The 18,932-nt window shown below is 36.7% G+C and overlaps 1 protein-coding gene across 1 annotated transcript in view; it reads left to right on the top strand.

Annotated features, from left to right (window-relative positions):
- Positions 1-3,260: 3,260 nt before the first annotated feature.
- The window catches only part of tut4 (terminal uridylyl transferase 4), a 58,162-nt gene continuing 42,490 nt past the window's right edge, over positions 3,261-18,932 (top strand). Inside the window, exons 1-5 of the mRNA XM_056449007.1 lie at positions 3,261-3,426; positions 8,460-8,914; positions 12,258-12,385; positions 15,572-15,688; positions 17,103-17,280. Of these exons, the coding sequence (XP_056304982.1) occupies positions 8,524-8,914; positions 12,258-12,385; positions 15,572-15,688; positions 17,103-17,280 (814 nt within the window). The 5' untranslated portion in view covers positions 3,261-3,426; positions 8,460-8,523. The remainder of the gene's footprint in view (positions 3,427-8,459; positions 8,915-12,257; positions 12,386-15,571; positions 15,689-17,102; positions 17,281-18,932) is intronic.

Below are 18,932 nucleotides of genomic sequence, written 5' to 3'. Positions count from 1 at the left end.
TTCCCCCACAGTCCAAAGACGTGGCATAGAGGCATTGGGTAAGCTTAACTGTCCATAGTGTATGTGTGTGAATGAGTGTGTATGGATGCTTCCCAGTGATGGGTTGCAGCTAGAAGGGCATCCGCTGCGCAAAAAACATATGCTGGGTAAGTTGGCGGTTCATTCCGCTGTGGCGACCCTTGATTAATAAAAGCTGAAAAGAAAATGAATGAATGGATGCTTCCCAGTGATGGGTTGCAGCTGGAAGGGCATCTGCTGTGTAAAACATATGCTGGATAAGTTGGTGGTTCATTCCGCTGTGGCGACCCCTGTTTAATAAAAGCTGAAAAGAAAATGAATGAATGGATGTTTCCCAGTAAAGGGTTGCAGCTGGAAGGGCATCTGCTGTGTAAAACATATCCTGGATAAGTTGGCAGTTCATTCCGCTGTGGCGACCCCAGATTAATAAAGGGACTAACACAAAGATGAGTTTCATTAAAGGGATAGTTTACCCAAACCATAAATTCTGTCATCTTTTACACACCTTTCATAAGAGTTTCCCTTTTCTATTTTTACACAAAAAGAAGATACTTTGAAAAATGTTGAAAACTGGTAACTTTAAATGTCAATGGATACCAATGCTTAGCATTTTGCTTAAAATATATCCTAATGTATTCAACAAAAGAAAATAACTAGTGCTGGGCAATGATTAATTCAATTCAATTCAATTCACCTTTATTTGTATAGCGCTTATACAATGTAGATTGTGTCAAAGCAGCTTCACATAAAAGGTCACAGTAAATAGGAACAGTGTAGTTCAGTTTGTAGTGTTTAAGTTCAGTTCAGTTTAGCTCAGTTCAGTGTGGTTTAATAATCACTACTGAGAGTCCAAATATTGAAGAGCAAATCCAATGATGCGCAGCTCTATAGATCCCGAACCATGCAAGCCAGTGGCGACAGCGGAGAGGGAAAAAAGCTTCACTAATGGCGAAAGTGAAGAAAAAAAACCTTGAGAGAAACCAGGCTCAGTTGGGCACGACCATTTTAATTTCTCCGCTGGCCAAACGTCTTGTGCAGAGCTGCAGTCTCAGTGGCGGAGGCTGGAAGCTGGCCTCAGCGAAGACTCGTCTTAATCGATTCTAAAAATGTTTTACGATAAATATGTGTGTGGATTATATATAATTATTATGTATATGTGATACACATATACATAGAAACAAAACAAGACCATTGTGTTACATAGACATTTAAACTTATAATTTGTATATAAATATAAATAAACATTTTCTCAAATATCTGTATGCATGCACACTTAGATTGTCAAAACAAACTTTTATTTTTGATGAGATTAATCCCGATTAGGCGTCACGGTGGAGCAGTGGGTAGCACAATTGCCTCACTGCAGGAAGGTTGCTGGTTTGAGCCTCGGCTGGGTCAGTTGGCATTTCTGTGAGGTGTTTGCATGTTCTCCCTGTATTCGCGTGGGTTTCCTCCGGGTGCTCTGGTTTCTCTCACAGTCCAAACACATGCGTTTTAGGGGAATTGGGTAAACTAAATTGTCAGTTGTGTATGTGTGTTAATGAGTGTGTGTGGATGTTTCCCAGTGATAGGTTGCAGCTGGAAGGGCATCTGCTGTGTAAAACATGCTGGATAAGTTGGCGGTTCTTTCCGCTGTGGCGACCCCAGATTAATAAAGGGACTAAGCTGAAAAGAAAATGAATGAATGAATAATCAAGATTAATTTTTGTCCAACACTAAACACTAAATAGGTTTGAAAGCACTTGAAGATAAGTAAATTGTGTGATTATAAATTAAAAGTGATGTTATTTAGGTTAACTAACCCTTAAAAATTATATTTGTATTATTTTGCAGTCTCAGACAGTGTTTTTGTAGTTTGGACCGCAGCGCGCCACCTATAGGCGTAATACATAAAACAAACATTAGCGTCGGTCACGTCGCTCTCATATTTAGTTTCGTTTTCTCCACTTGCTAGAAGGAATTCAGCTGCTTAGGGAAGTTAATGAGAATTATTTGTATCATTTATTAAATAGCCCATTAATTGTACTTTATTTACGTCTACCACTTCCCCAACCCTCACAGTAATGTAAAGGCAGTCTACCCGTACCCCAACCCTAAACCAAAGACTACCAATAGGCACTTTGCCTAAACCCAACCCTCACAGTAATGTAAAAACAGTATTTATGCCGAGTATTATTCATATTTTTTATTAAATTACTCATTAATTGTATTTTATTAACGTCTACCTCTCAATCCCTCACAGTCACGTAAAAACTAAAATTAAACCAAGTATTATTCATAGTACTTATTAAAATAGCAATTACACTTTATTTTATTGACGTCTATCCCTACCCCAAGCCTCACACTAATGTAAAAATAGTAATTATTGTTGTACAGTGTCCCCAAAATTATGCTATATTGACGTGAGAATCTGCAGCTGTATCGCATCTAGACTTTACCTTCCGCTTGCCACGGTTGTGGCTAGAAGGGATACACCTGCGGCTGAAAAACTTAACGAGAATTATGTATACTATTTATTAAATTATCTATTTATTGTATTTTATTAACGTTTACCCAACCCTAAACCCAACCATCACAGCAATGTAAAAGAGTAATTATACCGAGTATTATTCATATTATTTATTAAATTACCCATTAAAACGTCTACCCCTACCCCAACCAGAATCCCAACCCTCACAGTAAAAACTGTAATTATACCCAGTATAATTCATATTATTTATTAAATTACCCATTAATTGTATTAACATATACCCCTACCCCAACCCTTATCCCAACCACCACAGTAATGTAAAAACAGTAATTATTGTTGTACAGTGTCCCAAAAATTGACGTGAGTATCCGCAGCTGTATATCAACTAGACTTTTCCCTCCGCTTGCCGCGGTTGTTGCTAGAAGGGATACAGCTGCGTCTGAAAAAGTTAACGAGACTTATTTATTTTATCTATTAAATTATCTGTTAATTTAATTTTATTAACGTCTACCCCTACCCCAACCCTAAACCCAATCCACACAGTAACGTAAAACACTAATTATACCGAGTATTAATAATATTTATTATTAAATTACCCATTAAAACGTCTACCCTTACCCCAATCCTAATCCCAACTCTCACAGTAATGTAAAAATAGTAATTCTTGTTGTACAGTGTCACAAAAAGTATGCTATATTGACGTGAGTCTACGCAGCTGTATCCCATATAGACTTTACCCTCCGCTTGCCGCACTGACGCGGCCCACAATGCATTGCGCGGACAGAGTTAACATGGCGCGTGCGCTCAGCGTCTCGAAAAGGGCCGAAAACAAAAACAACATCAGCGCCGGGCTTCATGGCGATTAAATCGAACCGTCACCTCTATTTATGATCGTTTTCAGAATGTTCTACTGATCTACCACACCTTTGCGAATCCAGGTAAGTCAGAAAAACTAAATAAACGAAGTAAAGCTGCGCGAGGGGTTTGTAGCGCAACCGCGAGCTAAGTCTAAATATATGGACAAAAGTTTGCTTTGGGGAATTGCCATCAAATGACACCTTTTGTGGATGAAACGCGATTATAAGTGTTTATTTATTCCATATAAACGTGTTCTGCTTGTAAATAGTGAGGTGGCGTTGTATTGTACGTGTTTGATCATGGCAAGGTTACATGCAATGTTTTTGTAGGGGTGTTTGGAAATAAGAAATGGGTAAAAACACAGCAAAGTACATTATCAGAGCAGGTACTCACTGCTTATGTGCTAATTAATGCTAGCAGTTTAATTTATGACGGTATTTCCTGTGTGACTTGTTTGTTCAGGCCTACAGGTCATTAACTTAATGTTGTTAAAGGGAACAGGTGAAGATTTTGATGTTTGTGCATCTCAAATTAAAACTAATGACGTTTTGAACGCGATATTCATATCATTTTTAAAAATTAAACACAGTAATATGTATTCTGATAGTTAGTCCAGATGGATAGAAGGTAGTTAATGCATGTTGGATCCATACTAGTAGGGATTGTCTTCTCAGAAATGATGCATTATGTCATAGTTCTGCAGTGTGTACTGTATACATTGTGATTATTTTATTAAAATATGCATTATATATATATATACAGGGTTCTTACAGGTGCTGGAAATGCTTGAAATGTGTCTTTAATGTTCTGGAAAGTGATTAGATTCTGGATAAAGTGTTTCACAATGTGTTTGTGTTGCTTTCATAATAACTTGACTGTTTAAATATAATAAATATGTTGCCTTCACATAAAATGTGAACTCTGGAGTCTGGATATCACTGTAGCGTAATTTGGTTGTCTTTTTTTTACATATAAGATGCGAATATATTACCTTTAAGGAAGTTAATGTTGGACTTTAGGATGTTGTTCATTAGGATACTATATTATACTACAGAATCGGGGTATTAAAAAGTCTTAAATGTTTAAAATTTCATAAAAACAACATTTTAAAGTCACTGAAATGTTATGTTGTAAGTCTTAAATCATTTTAAACAGGTCTTAAATTTCCTATGTCCATGTAAAGCTACCCAATCAGACCAACATGCATCCAATCACTAACATTAAATCTCAATACGTTTTACCAAAACTTAATTTATTACCAATTTATCACTAATATGCTTTATCTTCCTTACAATAGCATGTTTTTTTATGTTTTTACTCTGCCATTAGAAAAAATCCTTAGCATTTAGCTTTGTGTAAGTCTGAATTTTGGCTTGGTGAAACCTGTAGAATCCCTGAGAATACTGTAACAAACAGCATCTGATATAATGTAGTATATGAAGTGTGTAAATATGTAATTTGCCACTTGTAAAGTGCTGTAAAAGTTTAAGAATGCATCAGGAAAGTGCGTGAAAAGTGCTTAAGTTTGTCTTTGAAAAATGTGTAAGAGCCCTGTATATATGTCAGAGCATGGTGCTGCACTGTGCTGAACTTTACCTTGCATTTCCAGTGAAATGAAAGTAACATGAGCTGTGAATTCTCCTTATTTTTTATTGATTTACTATATACCCAAAACTGGAATGAAAATGCAAAATAACTGTTTACTTCCATTATGATATTTTGACTCGATGAATAAAACATGCAAAATCGAGAGCTCATTTGATGAAAATAAAGCTTTCTGGCGTTTCAGATGTGTTTGGTGAAGTACTTATTGAGGTAAAGTTGGTTTCATATTGACACAGTAGTGTGCTAATTAATGCTAGCAGTTTAATTTATGACGGTGTTTCCTGTGTAACTTGTTTGTTTGTTCAGGCCTACAGGTCATTAACTTAATGTTGTTAAAGGGAACAGGTGAAGATTTTGATATTTGTGCATCTCAAATTAAAACTAATGATGTTTTGAACGCGATATTCATATCATTTTTATAAATTAAACACAGTAATATGTATTCTGATAGTTAGTCCAGATGGATAGAAGGTAGTTAATGCATGTTGGATCCATATTAGTAGGGATTGTCTTCTCAGAAATGATGCATTATGTCATAGTTCTGCAGTGTGTACTGTATACATTGTGATTATTTTATTAAAAGATGCATTATATATATATATATACAGGGTTCTTACAGGTGCTGGAAATGCTTGAAAATGTGTCTTTAGTGTTCTGAAAAGTGATTAGATTCTAGATAAAGTGTTTGACAATGTGTTTGTGTTGCTTTCATAATAACTTGAATGTTTAAACATAATAAATATGTTGCTTATGCATAAAATGTGAACTCTGGAGTCTGGATATCACTGTAGCGTAATTTGGTTGTCTTTTTTACATATAAGATGAGAGTATATTACCTTTAAGAAAGTTAATGTTGGACTTTAGGATGTTGTTCATTAGGATACTATATTATACTACAGAATCAGGGTGTCCACAGGGTCTTAGAAAGTCTTAAAATGTCTTAAATTTCATAAATTCATATATATTTTAGATGAGGCAACTGGTTAAAATGGTCCATATTTCTTAGACTTGTGCAAACTTTTTTGAATGTATTATGTAGATTTTAAGGGATAGTTCACACAAATTAACTGTCATTTATTTGTTGTTTAACATTTGAGTTACTTCTGTTAAATGAAAAAGAAGATATTTTGAAGAATGTTGGAAACCTGTAACCATTAACTTTCCTTAGTATTTGTTTTTCCTACAATAAATGTCAATGGTCACCGATTTTCAGTATTCTTCAAAATATTATCTTTTGTGTTCAGCAGAAGAAAGAAACTCCTAAATGTTTGCAACCACATGAGGGTGAGTAAATGCTGAATAAATTATAAGTTTGGGGTCCTTTAAGGGACATCATTGTGGTCTTTGAATTATAAAGTTTGGAAATGTCTTGCCAAATAATTTTTTGTTTTTGGGAAATAATCGCTGACTGTGAGGTGGTGTAATATTGAACCAAATGTGAAATTGTGTAATTAGGGACTGCTAAATTGTGTTAGGAAGTGGTTATCATCATCTGCATATGGTATGAATGAGAAGTAAAAAGTTTTTTAGCCTCAAATTGATATTTCCTCCTTTTCTGCTTTTTTTTTTATAATAAACATTCTGTTTGGAAGTAAGTTGTTTACAATCTTGTGTCTGTTGTGGCATCAGTATGTGAAAAATTTTCTGGACTTAGTTGTATTGGGTAAAATGAACTAAATTTATATATTTTTCAAATTCATCGTTCCTGTTAAAAATAAAAATTGAGTTTTTTTCCCCTTCAGATGATTGATTGGGTTTGATTTAGATGTACAGCTCTGCAGGTTTTTTTTTTTTTCAGATTTTTTTTAAAACCGTTATCTTCCATGATGTGCAGTAAATTCAGTTTTATGACAGTTTTCCATTATTCTGCTTTTTAATTTTACATTATTGTGTAGTATATCGTAGCGCGTTATTTAAAGAGATAGATCACCCCAAAAATAAAAATGACCAAATTACCTCATCGTTTATTCTTCCTCATGTTATAAATCTTTGAGTTTCATTTGTTGAATAGTGCTGGTTGATGTCACCCATTGACTTTGTTAGTAAGTCAATGGGTTAGAGCTACAAACATTCTGCCAAATATAATCTTTTCTGTCCAACAGAAGACTGAGTAAAAGATGCCTTTTCATTTTATGGTGAACTATTACTTTAAGTGGAAAGAAAATGTTACTTTCAGAGTTTTGTCAGTATCTTCCTGATTTCCCAAATATCTCTGCATGTTATTGGAAAAAACTGGCATTGCAATGTTTCTTTTTACTGCAATTTTATGTGTTGTGATATTAATACAGTTTAATGCTTTGAACTAGGGTTGCACAATACTTGGAAATTATGCGATATTCAATATTCTTGTTTTGTGGTAATGATAATGATTTTTCTTACAAATAACTAACTTCATTTATTTCAAAAAAAGTCATTTATTTATATAATGATCATACTAAAATAAATAAAAAAGCTGAGCTAATTAAAGCTTAGGTTAGCTTAATCAGCTCTAGGTTTGGATAGTAAATGATGAAGATAGTAAAGGCCCTATCTGATTGCTCCAATTTGGATAACTTAAACAGGTAGCGCACAAAAGCTCGATACAATCCATTTAATTTATTGCACTTCTCTGCGATATTGCATATACTATTATTGCAATAACAATAATTTTCCAATATATTGTGAAGCCCTACTCTGAAAACTTATATTTGCGAGGAATTCATAATTGTAGCTAGAAGTTAGGGATAGTTTGGCTAGAGATGAAATGGTCGTGCTTAACTGAGCCTGGTTTTTCTCAAGATTTTTTTTCCTTAACTTTCATCAATTGGTAAAGTTTGTTCCTCGACACTGGCTTGCTTGGTTTGAAACTTCAGCAAATGCATTGATGCGCATCTCTGCTTCAGTGTTTGGACTTTCAGCAGTGAAAACTAAACCACACTGAACTGAACTGGACTGACACAGTTTCAATTTACTAGAACTTCTATGCTAAGCTGCTTTGACACAATCTACATTATAAAAAAGCTATAGAAATAAAGATGAATTGATTTGAATTGGGATAATATGTAGGGGAGTGTTTCTTCATTAATTGAAATATAATAAACCAATTACAAACATTGATAAATAATACAGATGAAAGATATAAATGAATTAAATAGTACTTATTGGTTTTCTGGGGATTCTAACAGTATTCAGGTACAGAAATTGAATAATCAAATGTAACATTATACAATTTTCATTGTGTAAAAGCTACAATTGCATTATTTATTGTGCTTGTAAATGTGCTTGCAATGCTTACAGGCCTACACATGCTAATGATAAACTTTCACTTTAAGGTTCAAAATTTTAAATGACTCTACTATAGACTTATATTAAATATAGACGTATATAACTGTAATGCCTGATCAACTACTCTGCATTCAGATCCTGCGACGTGTGCATCCATAAAAGTCACATTGTCATATAGATGATGAAATGATATATTGCGCATCTTTACAGCTCACAATCTGATTCTGGTGTGTTTCCATTCCAGAAATCTTCAACCCAGAGCCTTTTTGGGCTTTTCCTCAGTCTCATCCGGAGAGAAGTGGAGTGGCATGGAGGATCACAAAAGCCCAGTGAAGGCGCTCAAACCTTCCCGTTCGAACACTGGCAAAGTGTCTTCCTCCAAACCCCAGAGGGAGAGCGCGAAAACCCCCAGCCGAAGCAAAGACGGAGTCCCGAGGGTGAAAGAAGAGGCGGCGGGCAGCAGAACGCGCACTGACAGCTCTCAGGAGCAGGCCAAGGGGAAAACCCGCAGGCTAACAGGCAGAACTAACTCTGGTGAAAGAGGCAAAGGGAAACCCTCGGCCACTGAAGCCCGTCAGCAAACACAAGAGAACAAAACAGCGGTCAGGAACAGCGGGCCGGTCAAAGATGGAGGAGCAACAGCGGAGGAAAGCTCAACACACAACAATAACATCACCACCACTAAAGACAAGATACCTGGTGAGAAAATACACTGTCTATTGATATCTGGGCAGGTATAAGATTCTGATAACCTTGGATAAAAATATTGCGGTTTCACGGTTTTGTGATTACTACTGTAAAATAAGTTCTTTTTAAATGACTGGTTGAAAACAGCAGCTTTTGTTTACCCTTGAACACAATATAATTAATTTTAAGAGACATTTGTAGTATTTTGGAACGTGTCAGGCTAAAAAGATTCAAGTAAATAAGAAGAGAAAAGCACTTTCAAAATGCTGTCTGTCGACCAGTTTGTTTTTGTGTTGTGACAGTTCCTAGAGAAATGGAATATTAAATAGTGGGCGTGGCTTGTTTTTTCTACTGGGAGCTGATTGGATCTAGTAAAGTTGGCGTTTAATTCAGAAGGATGGGGGAAAGGATTTGGGGAGAGTAATTATGGCTCGTTTCCACTGACTGGCACAGTACGTTTCGATACAGGTCACCTTTATCAGGCTTGCGTTTCCACTAACAAGGGTACCCTTTTGGTGGGCATGGTGTATGACATAGTTTCAGTCGACGTCATTCTCGCTCGAATACATGTCTACAGTAAAGCCGTACGGGTCGTTCACATATCATATGAGAAGCACTTCTCACATAACAGATGCTTTATACACATAAATACTTGTGTAAAAATGTTTATTACTAACTTTTCAATGAACATGATTTGATTATAACTGCAGATCAATGACAGTGCCTACTGTAACGTCTGCAATTATATAAAATAAATATATAAATGCAACATATATGAACACATACAGACCCTTACAGTCTTCGATATGTTACCAACTACAGAAGAACTACAAACAGCATACATTTAGTCCTTATTTAGGTTCATAAACATCACGCAATATAGCCCAAAGTCAGTGCAAACCCCTCATCTGTATCTTTAACCTTCACCAGCACATGTAGCCTCTGTTAGAGAGTAATTCTGTCATTCTTAGTTCAGAATAGTCTAGAAGACGATGATAAACATGGCAGTTTGTTTGTGATTCAGGTTGCTGAAACAATTTGCTCCTGAGTTTTGTCTGGCTTCTCCTTTGTTTGCGCTTGACTCTTGCATTTGTCCTTTTCCTTCTGAATGTGTCATGTTGTGTCACGTTGAATGTGTTGCGTTTGTCAGTTTCTGACAGGATCGAGTTTCAAAAGCACGTCAATAATCAAGCGCACGTTATCATCAGCTCAAGAAGTTTGTTATTACAGATATAGACGCGCACGCGAACGCAAGGAAGAAAGCAAGACCGCTCGTGCTTCAGACTGGCTTGTAAAAAAACTGAGGGGCACAGGGTAAATCTGCTCTTCTTTTTGGCTTTGTGGCTGTTCATCAAGACGACGACAAGGTTTGTTTGATCTCGGGTCGACCATGGCTCGTTATTATATGTATATATAATATATTTATGCTGTATTCTCGGCTGTGTATTTTAAACATGGCGGCTCCTTTCTTTTTATTCTGGCTTGTTGCGTAAGCGAATGACGTTTCTCCGTAAACCAATAACGTTCAGCTGCGCGTCTAGCTCTGCCTTTTGGTACCCTTTCTCGTGTTTGGTAACCTTTCTAAAGGGTGCCGAAAAAGTGCTACGGTTCGGTTCAGTACGCCTTTTGACAGTGGAAACAGCCATGAAAGCTTACGAAACTGGACCATACCACTCAGTGGAAACGGGCCATTAGGTACCCTTTGACAGTGGAAACAGCCATAAAAGCGTACCGAACTGAACAGTACCGTACCACTCAGTGGAAACAGGCCATTAAGTGCGTTCGACATAAAGCACGGCTGCAGCCTGTAATCAACAAGATTAGCCGAGCGCAGACGGGGCGGCGGAGTTGAAAACGGAGCCGTCAAGCCGGACACTTCAGGGCTCAAAGTTGCTGCAGTCATGATGACTGATAACATGGCGTGATCATTTATTTATTTATTGCAATAACAACAAAAGATTTACAGTACAAATAAAACAGAATACAGTCTCTAGAAACTATAGTTAAATTTAAACAATAAGGGAATTATGAATTTAAGTAGCCTATAACAAATGCATGAGAAATAAGGGGAAACGAGAGGGCATTTAAAAAGGTGAATTACGCACGAATAGGCCTATTAAACATAAATCAAAAAGCACAAATTGAAACATCAGCCTTTAGGCTATTGGTGTTAAATATATCAATACTGTTCCAGTTGTAGTTTGGATATGCTAAAATTGGGTTTACATTTATTTACATTTATAGATATAAAACCTTCCAATATAAATTAGTGTAAAACCCAAAACAAGGCATTTTGATTAAGTCTTAAATAATGATTAAGATTATTTTGGATCATGAAAGCATTTAAAAAAAGCACTTTAATCCAAAAAGATTGAACAAAAGTATAAATTTCCCAGAAAGAGCAGATACATCAATGTCACCTTTAACATTTCTGCATAAACAACTTTACAGGAAATAAAATATTTTATAATCAAATTTTTTTTTTATATTTAATAAAATATTTTTTTTAGCTTAATTTGTGTTAATTGGTGTCAGGATCAATGATGATAACATTTTAGGTTATTTTAATATTTAGGTTATTTAATAAAATTTATCATTTAAATCTTTTTTGGAGCTAAATACAGTAAATAGTCAGTGTAAAAAAGGCTGTGCAAAAAATCTAGTCATTATGAACAAATTATTTAACAAAAGATGAAACTGCAGCAAAATATTTGTAGTCTTTTAATAAGCATGATGTGTACAAGATCGAGAGGGTGTAAAATGTTGATTGTTTGTGAGAAAGTTGTCCAATAATAAACCCGAAACACACGTGGTTGTTGTCATGCGGTAAACTCAGCCAATCGTGTAATATCGGTGTTGTCATCACAGCTCCTGCACTCACTCTTCTGATGCTGCACCGGCTGAATCGATCGTCTGATCTCGGAGCGCTGTTGCGGTACTTTGATGCCACATGTGACAGTCACTTGGCGTCAGCGCAGCATCAATCCGGACAAAATTTCTAACCAACATGCACCACTTAAAGACCGATTTCGATCAATCTGCGCAGCGCTGCATGAAGTCGAACGCACCTGTTACAACCTAATAGATTCTTCCTCACCACTTCTGATTGTTGTCAAAACTGACAGCTGGAGGGGCGTGGTTTAGTATGTTAGCCACGCCCAATACATCAGACTGACCTAATCTGAGAATTAAACTGAAAACAAACAGGACGTGCATTTTCAGATTTCAGTTTTAGATTACAAGGGCAATTTTTTTTTCCCCTTAATGACATGCACAGATGAGTTGTTCACCACATTATTAGCAATGTGAGCTGACAAAATCAGTATGTTTTTATTTGTATACTTTTAAATCTCAGGTGTGGAGGCGGGCAGACAGCGGGTGGAGGAGGTGGTGGAGGTGCTGAATCTGACCTCTGATCAGCAGCTGGGACTCAAACAGGCGGAGGAGAGACTGCAGAGAGACTACATACACAGGCTGCTTAAGGTAACTGCACACAAACACACACTGCATCAACATTACTGATGTCTGTACAGGAGGCACTGATATACTGTATGTTACACCTTCTCTAACAGTATTTGGGAGTGTAGATTACTACAGAAGATCATTTTGAATAGCTCAACCCTTAATTTTTTTAATCACAAAAGTAATTGATATGAAAGCGACAACAGTGCACAGAATAATGCAACACATATGTTAGAAGCTAATTAATTTAGTATATTTTTAAATCTGGTGAACTCCTAATAATGATGTTGATTGTTTATATTGATTGATTGATTATTTAAATGATATTTTTGTTTAATTTTCACAAACATTGCATGAAAAATTTAACTAGACACTTTAAACTACACACACATCCTGTAAATAGCTTTTTTTATCCATATATACAGCTATTGACAATTTTCAGTTTCTTTGTATTTACTAAATGTATTAGGCATGTGTTTGAGTAAAATGTTGATCATTATGATCATCTTTTTGTTAGGGGTGTCAAAATGAATCGTTTCTTTGGTGCACTGCGATGCAGACGCGGACAATTCGGTATTGGTTCAGTAATAATCGTAGCCAGTTATTATGTACTGACGTCATTTATCTCATATGTACTATGTCGCCGTAGTTTACTATGGCGAGGGAGGCGAGCGCGAGAATTTACAATGCTCCAACTACTTAAAAACTCAGAAACTGTGCCCAATTTCACTGCGTGTGTGTTTTCTGGACAGTTTTCCACTGACACTAAACAGCAGAAGCCCCTGTTTCACTGCAATTGAGAGAATCAAAGTAAATTCCATTTCTCTTTCTCTCTCACTGTGGCCCATTTGACCGGCTGCGTGATTTTCCTCTTCTTTCGGCTGTTACACTTCCATATACAGACACAAGCGTGCGAGTTTTCTCCACCGTGTCTATCATGGATCAGCTGTGATCGCTGCTGTAGTGTTGCCAGATGTAGCTGACTGATTCCAGCCCAAAAACTATCCAAAACCGCCCAATCTGGCAACACTGCGCCGCTGCCGTTTATCAGTGTCACTCATCGGTGAACAGCGCCTGTGAAGTAAAATATAAAACTGTGTATGGAAAGCATCGTCAATGCACAGAGATATCGAATTGAACCGAATCGGTAGCATGATAATCGTAACCGAACCGTGAGACCAGTGTAGGTTCACACCTCTACTTTTTATTTATATTTCCGTTTTAAATATTGTCATTTAGCGAAAAAACAACAACTTTATTTCCACGAAATATCTTTTAATTAAACTTAATTATGGAGCCTGGCTCAGTGGTTAGCACTGTCGCCTCGCAGCAAGAAGGTCACTGGTTCGAGTCCCTGCTGGGTAAGTTGGCGTTTATTTATTCATTAATTTTCTTTTCAGCCTAGTCCCTTTATTAATCTGGGGTCGCCACAGCGGAATGAACCGCCAACTTATCCAGCACGTTTTTACGCAGCGGATGCTCTTCCAGCTGCAACCTATCTCTGGGAAACATCCTTACACACTCATTTATACTCATACACTACGGACAATTTAGCTAACCCAATTCACCTGTACCGCATGTCTTTGGACTGTGAGTGAAACCCACGCAAACGCAGTGAGAACATGCAAACTCCACACAGAAACACCAACTGACCCAGCCGAGGCTCGAACCAGCAATCTTCTTGCTGTGAGGCAACAGAACTACCTACTGTGCCACCGCGTCGCCAGTTGGCATTTAAATTGTCTTAAATTAAATACTATTAAGTACTAATACTATATACTATCAATGAAATGATTTTTGATTTTAGTCTGCATCCACAACAAACGGTGCCAGTGATTATACAGGAGTCAGCAATTGGGATTGTTTCATCATGTAGGTACCTGGGTGTATATCTGAATAACAAGCTTGATTGGTCTGAAAATACAATTCAGGCGTATAAGGAGGGTCAGAGTCGCATTCATTTATGAAGACGACTGATGTCCTTTGGTGTGTGTCACTCCTTCTGTTGGAGAAGGAGTAAAACAAATTTAATAGACTTTTTAAAAGGGCAGGCTCTGTTGGGGGGGTGTGCACTACCCTGTATAGAAGAGATTGCTAATGATCGAATGATGGACAAATTTGTCAGTAATATGAACAATGATAATCATCCTCTTTTTGATACAGTTCAAGCATGTACAAGCTCCTTTAGTGCAAGATTAATTCAGCCCCGGTGTTACAGAGAAAGATACAGGAAGTCATTTTTACCAACAGTGATCAGATTGTATAACCAGAATCACACTAGATGAATTATGCTGAATTGTAATAGTTATTAAATATGGACAAGTGTCTACTCGTTGTGTTTGAAAATAAGATGTGCAGTATGAAGGTAATTTTAGTTTTGTTTTTATATATATATGTAACTTATTTCATCTATTTTTAGTACAGAGAGCTCTGCTGTGACATGTCAATTTCCCTTTGGGAATTAATAAAGTTTCTGTGTAGAGTTTGCATGTTCTCCCCGTGTTGGTGTGGGTTTCCTCTGGGTGCTCCAATTTCCTCCACAGTCCAACCACATGCACTATAGGTGAATTGGATTAACTAAATTGGCTGTAGTGAAGGAGTGTGTGTGTGTGTGTGTGTGTGTGTGTGTGTGTGTGTGTGAATGTGAGTGTATGGGTGTTTCCCAGTACTGGGTTACAGCTAGAAGGGCATCTGCTGTGCTGTGGTTCATTCCACTGTGGTGACCCCTAATAAAGAAAGGACTAAGCTGAAGAAAAATGAACAAGCATTGTTTTTAAATGTGTCAAAGTGTTGTTAATCTAAACCTCTGGAAACATGCTATTTTCATTATTGTGGCTCATTTTCATTTTATGGTCCACATTTTACTTTAAGTTGTGAAGAAATGTCATCAGTAGTGCAGTATAAAGCAAAATCCATTCGTTTGGTTAGTCACACACACACACAACTATACATTGTAAATCCTGAGAAACTGAAAGTTAGTTTGGTTTTCATTTGACTGTAAACAAAACACTTTCCTCTTCTGATTTTCAATGTAAATCAGACCATTTGTGTTCATATTCACTGACCTATTTTGCTTTTGTATGGGGGTGATAATTAGACCATTAAGTGAACCTATAAAAAAGCACTTTCTTAAAAATCGTTAAGCTCCTCTTGATTTCAGTCATTTGGTGTGTGATCTGATTGGTTTCTCTGTTGTGTTTTCCACAGCCATCTCCGGAGTATCCCAATTTCCAGTATCTATGCAAACTGTGTTCAGTCCATGTGGAAAACATCCAGGGTGCTCACAAGCACATTAAAGAGAAACGTCACAAGAAGAACATCATGGTGAGAGGATGCAGATCTTCCAGTGCTGTTTAAAGCATGACACTTATAGAGCATTTTTGCTTTTGGTTCTCCTTTGGGGCGCTCCAGCCAATAGCAGAACAGCTACTGGAGACGGGAATAAGGAGAGGGCCCCATCTGATTGCTCAGATTTAGATAAACAACTAATGCACTAAGTAAATGTAATTTATCACACGTCTGTGATGGCATATTGCATAAACTATTATTGTGATAATGATAATCTTGAGCTATATTGTGCAGCCCTACTGAAAACATGTAACCATTGACTTCCATCGTAGGAAAAACAAATTGGTTATAGTTTTGAACAACTCTGTGAAAACATGGAGGAAACCTTTCGCATATGGAATTGTACATAATGTGTGTGAGTGTGTGCTGGCACTCACCGGCTGCTTTACGTGCACATGTGTCAAGCAACTGAAGCAGAGCTTCAAGGTAAACAAACGGCGGTTTTTCATAAGCATTTTATCTTTTTATCGTTTATCGTATAATTTTTTCCACAGTTGGCATTAAGAAGAAACTCAGAAACATCTGACTAAAATCTAGCAGCTAAATGTGTTTGGAAAAACATTCACAGGCTTTTATTTTCATAAACGGCGTGGACGTGAATGCATCTGATTGTTCTGATTGGCTAAAGTAGATGTCTTACGTCAGCGCGTTCTAGACTTGAACGCGATCTTTCCGGCAATCTTCCTTCTGCGTTCACACATTGCAGCATTCCGGCAAATTACCAGTAATGTTACAACTTCTCTCTCCGGAAAACTACCAGAACGGATTGACCTGTATTTAAAAAAAGGCTTGTTCACACATACAGACCTTTCTGGAAAATTACCGGTAATATTCCGGAAAGGTCTGTATGTGTGAAAGGGGATATTGACTAATAATGCATTAAATTCATTGTCGTAATCTGATTACAAATGACCATTAAATAGATTTTTTCAAGCCTAAGAAATCTAATTGTAATGCAATAAATTGTTGTTTTTCTGACCCATAAGGTAATTTAAAATAACTCCCTCCCTCTTTAGCTCTTCTCTGATTGGTGTTTACTGGAGTCAGCGCGGAGTTCTATGACTCTCATGACTATTGGAACCTTTATTTCATGCTGAATTTAAAAGCGCCACGACCATCATAGCTATATTTAAATCATTGGGAAAAATACAAAATTATTCATAAAGGCGGCAACATCAAATCTCCAAAAATATATCCAGAAAGCCGGTGAGCACAACGGCTGGTCTGAAGAGCTGGTGTGCTTTAAAAATCACGCTTTATGATAGCTTTTTTTTTAGGTTAATAAATTAGTATTTTTTAAATGTTGGTTTTGCCGCCTTTATGAATAATGTTAGTTATTTAATTCCTCTCATACTATTGTATATCCAGCGTTTTGTGTGTATATTTGCAGGAGAAGCGGGAGGAGAACGAGTTGCGAGCGCTGCCTGCTCCCTCTCCAGCCCAGTTGAGGGCGTTGGACTCTGCAGTGCTGGAGGCGGCAGAACTGCATGGCATCTCAGAGGAAGACTTTGCATTGAGGCAGACCGTGGTGCTCAGGATGGAGGGAATTATACAAAAACAACTAGCAGGTACACTCATTTCCATGCTAACTTAGAGACAGTTCACCAAAAATTTTAATTTCCAAGTAGTAGGCCAACTATTTTTAATGCTTCAGAATTCATAAAAACCTAAATCAGAGGCTCAATCTTATTTCTATTTACCCCTTCTTCATGATCTTTGAAACAGAGTGTGAGTGGAAAGGGCTTCAAATTTACCCCTAAGAAATGGACACCACTACAGTCATATGTGACATTTACATTACACTGAACTCAGCTCTGAAATCTGGACTGAAGCAGTTTCAATTTACTAGAACTTCTATGTTAAGCTGCTTTGACGCATCTACATTGTAAAGTGATATGGAAATAAATCAATTGAAGTTGAATATGTTATCATGAGCTCTTACGAGATTGAAGATAGTGTCTGCTGTAGTTATTTCATTTGCTTGACTTGGTTATTTTTTTGGTATCTATCTTCAGGAAATTTGCAGAAGGTAATGATATCATGTTATCATAGTAATATAATGTGGTAATAGGCTTGTAACTGTATTTATGCAACTGAATTTACACAATGGCCATATTCATCTATGTCAACACAAGAAAACAACATTAACATTATGCTAGACACTGTAAAAAGCTCATTCCCAGCCACTGGACTTTTCTGACAGAGTATTTAAGTGTCATTGAGTGATCTGTTTGAAAATATATTGAGGGACTGCTGTACAGTAGTTGTTATTATGTATTATAGATGGTGAATTTTTTTGTTTCCTTTTTTTATAGCATTATTATAACATCTTTGTTTGTTGTAGGAATTCTTAATAATGCCAAAAAAAAACGTATATTTGTGCGCCTCCTTGTATTCTGGGAAATGTTCGTATCTCTTTGTTTCTAGTGTGGTCCTGGAAAATCTGTTTCAAAGACTATCTCAGGGTTTCCGAGGGGTCTTAAAGTCTTAAGTCTAAAATTTAAAAATCGAAATTTTAGGCTTTTAAAAAGTTTTAAATTGGCTGTTCTTGGTCTTAAATATTTTTGTACAGGTCTTATTTTTCAGATGTCCATGCAACGCTACATCTAATGCTCATTTTAAATTTTTTTTAGTTGTTATTTGGTTTTCGTGGTGTTGTAGTTCTTTATTTCACTAGTCCAATTGTAATTTGCGGTATTACAACTACAAATAAGACCAACATGCAACAGCCAATCAGCTTTCTGTTATTGAACTCGCGCGGCAAATGTGATGTCATCGCTGTGTTTGCGGAGGTTCGCTTTGGGTGCGCATAACATGATTTCGGCTGGCGGAGCTCACAGAATTTTTTGAGACCCGGATGAACATTTCGCGCAGTGCCGCGTTTGATTTGAGTTGAGTATGAAACACTTTGAAGAGATTTTGTCTGGAACAGGTACGACTGTAAAGACATCTTGATATAGGGAGAACCAGATGACCAATAAATCTTGGCTAGAAATTGCAACAGCCGTGGGAAAGGAGAAAAGTTTTTGTAAAAGTTTGAAAAAACCTGAAGGATAAGTTTGTTAAACCAAAAAAAAAGAGGCCATGGTAAAGTGGAGACCCAGGTGGTTTTAATATTACAGAATATGTTTTCTCACCATTTAAAGGTTTTACACTGATGTATATATTACATTTTTGAATTTAAAAAATTTAATAGCTACAAACTAAAATTAAGTAACAA

The sequence above is a fragment of the Danio aesculapii genome, chromosome 23 (genome assembly GCF_903798145.1).
Source record: "Danio aesculapii chromosome 23, fDanAes4.1, whole genome shotgun sequence".
In the NCBI taxonomy this organism is placed as follows: domain Eukaryota; kingdom Metazoa; phylum Chordata; class Actinopteri; order Cypriniformes; family Danionidae; genus Danio; species Danio aesculapii.
The sequence above is the reverse complement of the archived record's forward strand: the minus strand, read 5'-3'. Positions and strand labels throughout refer to the sequence as shown.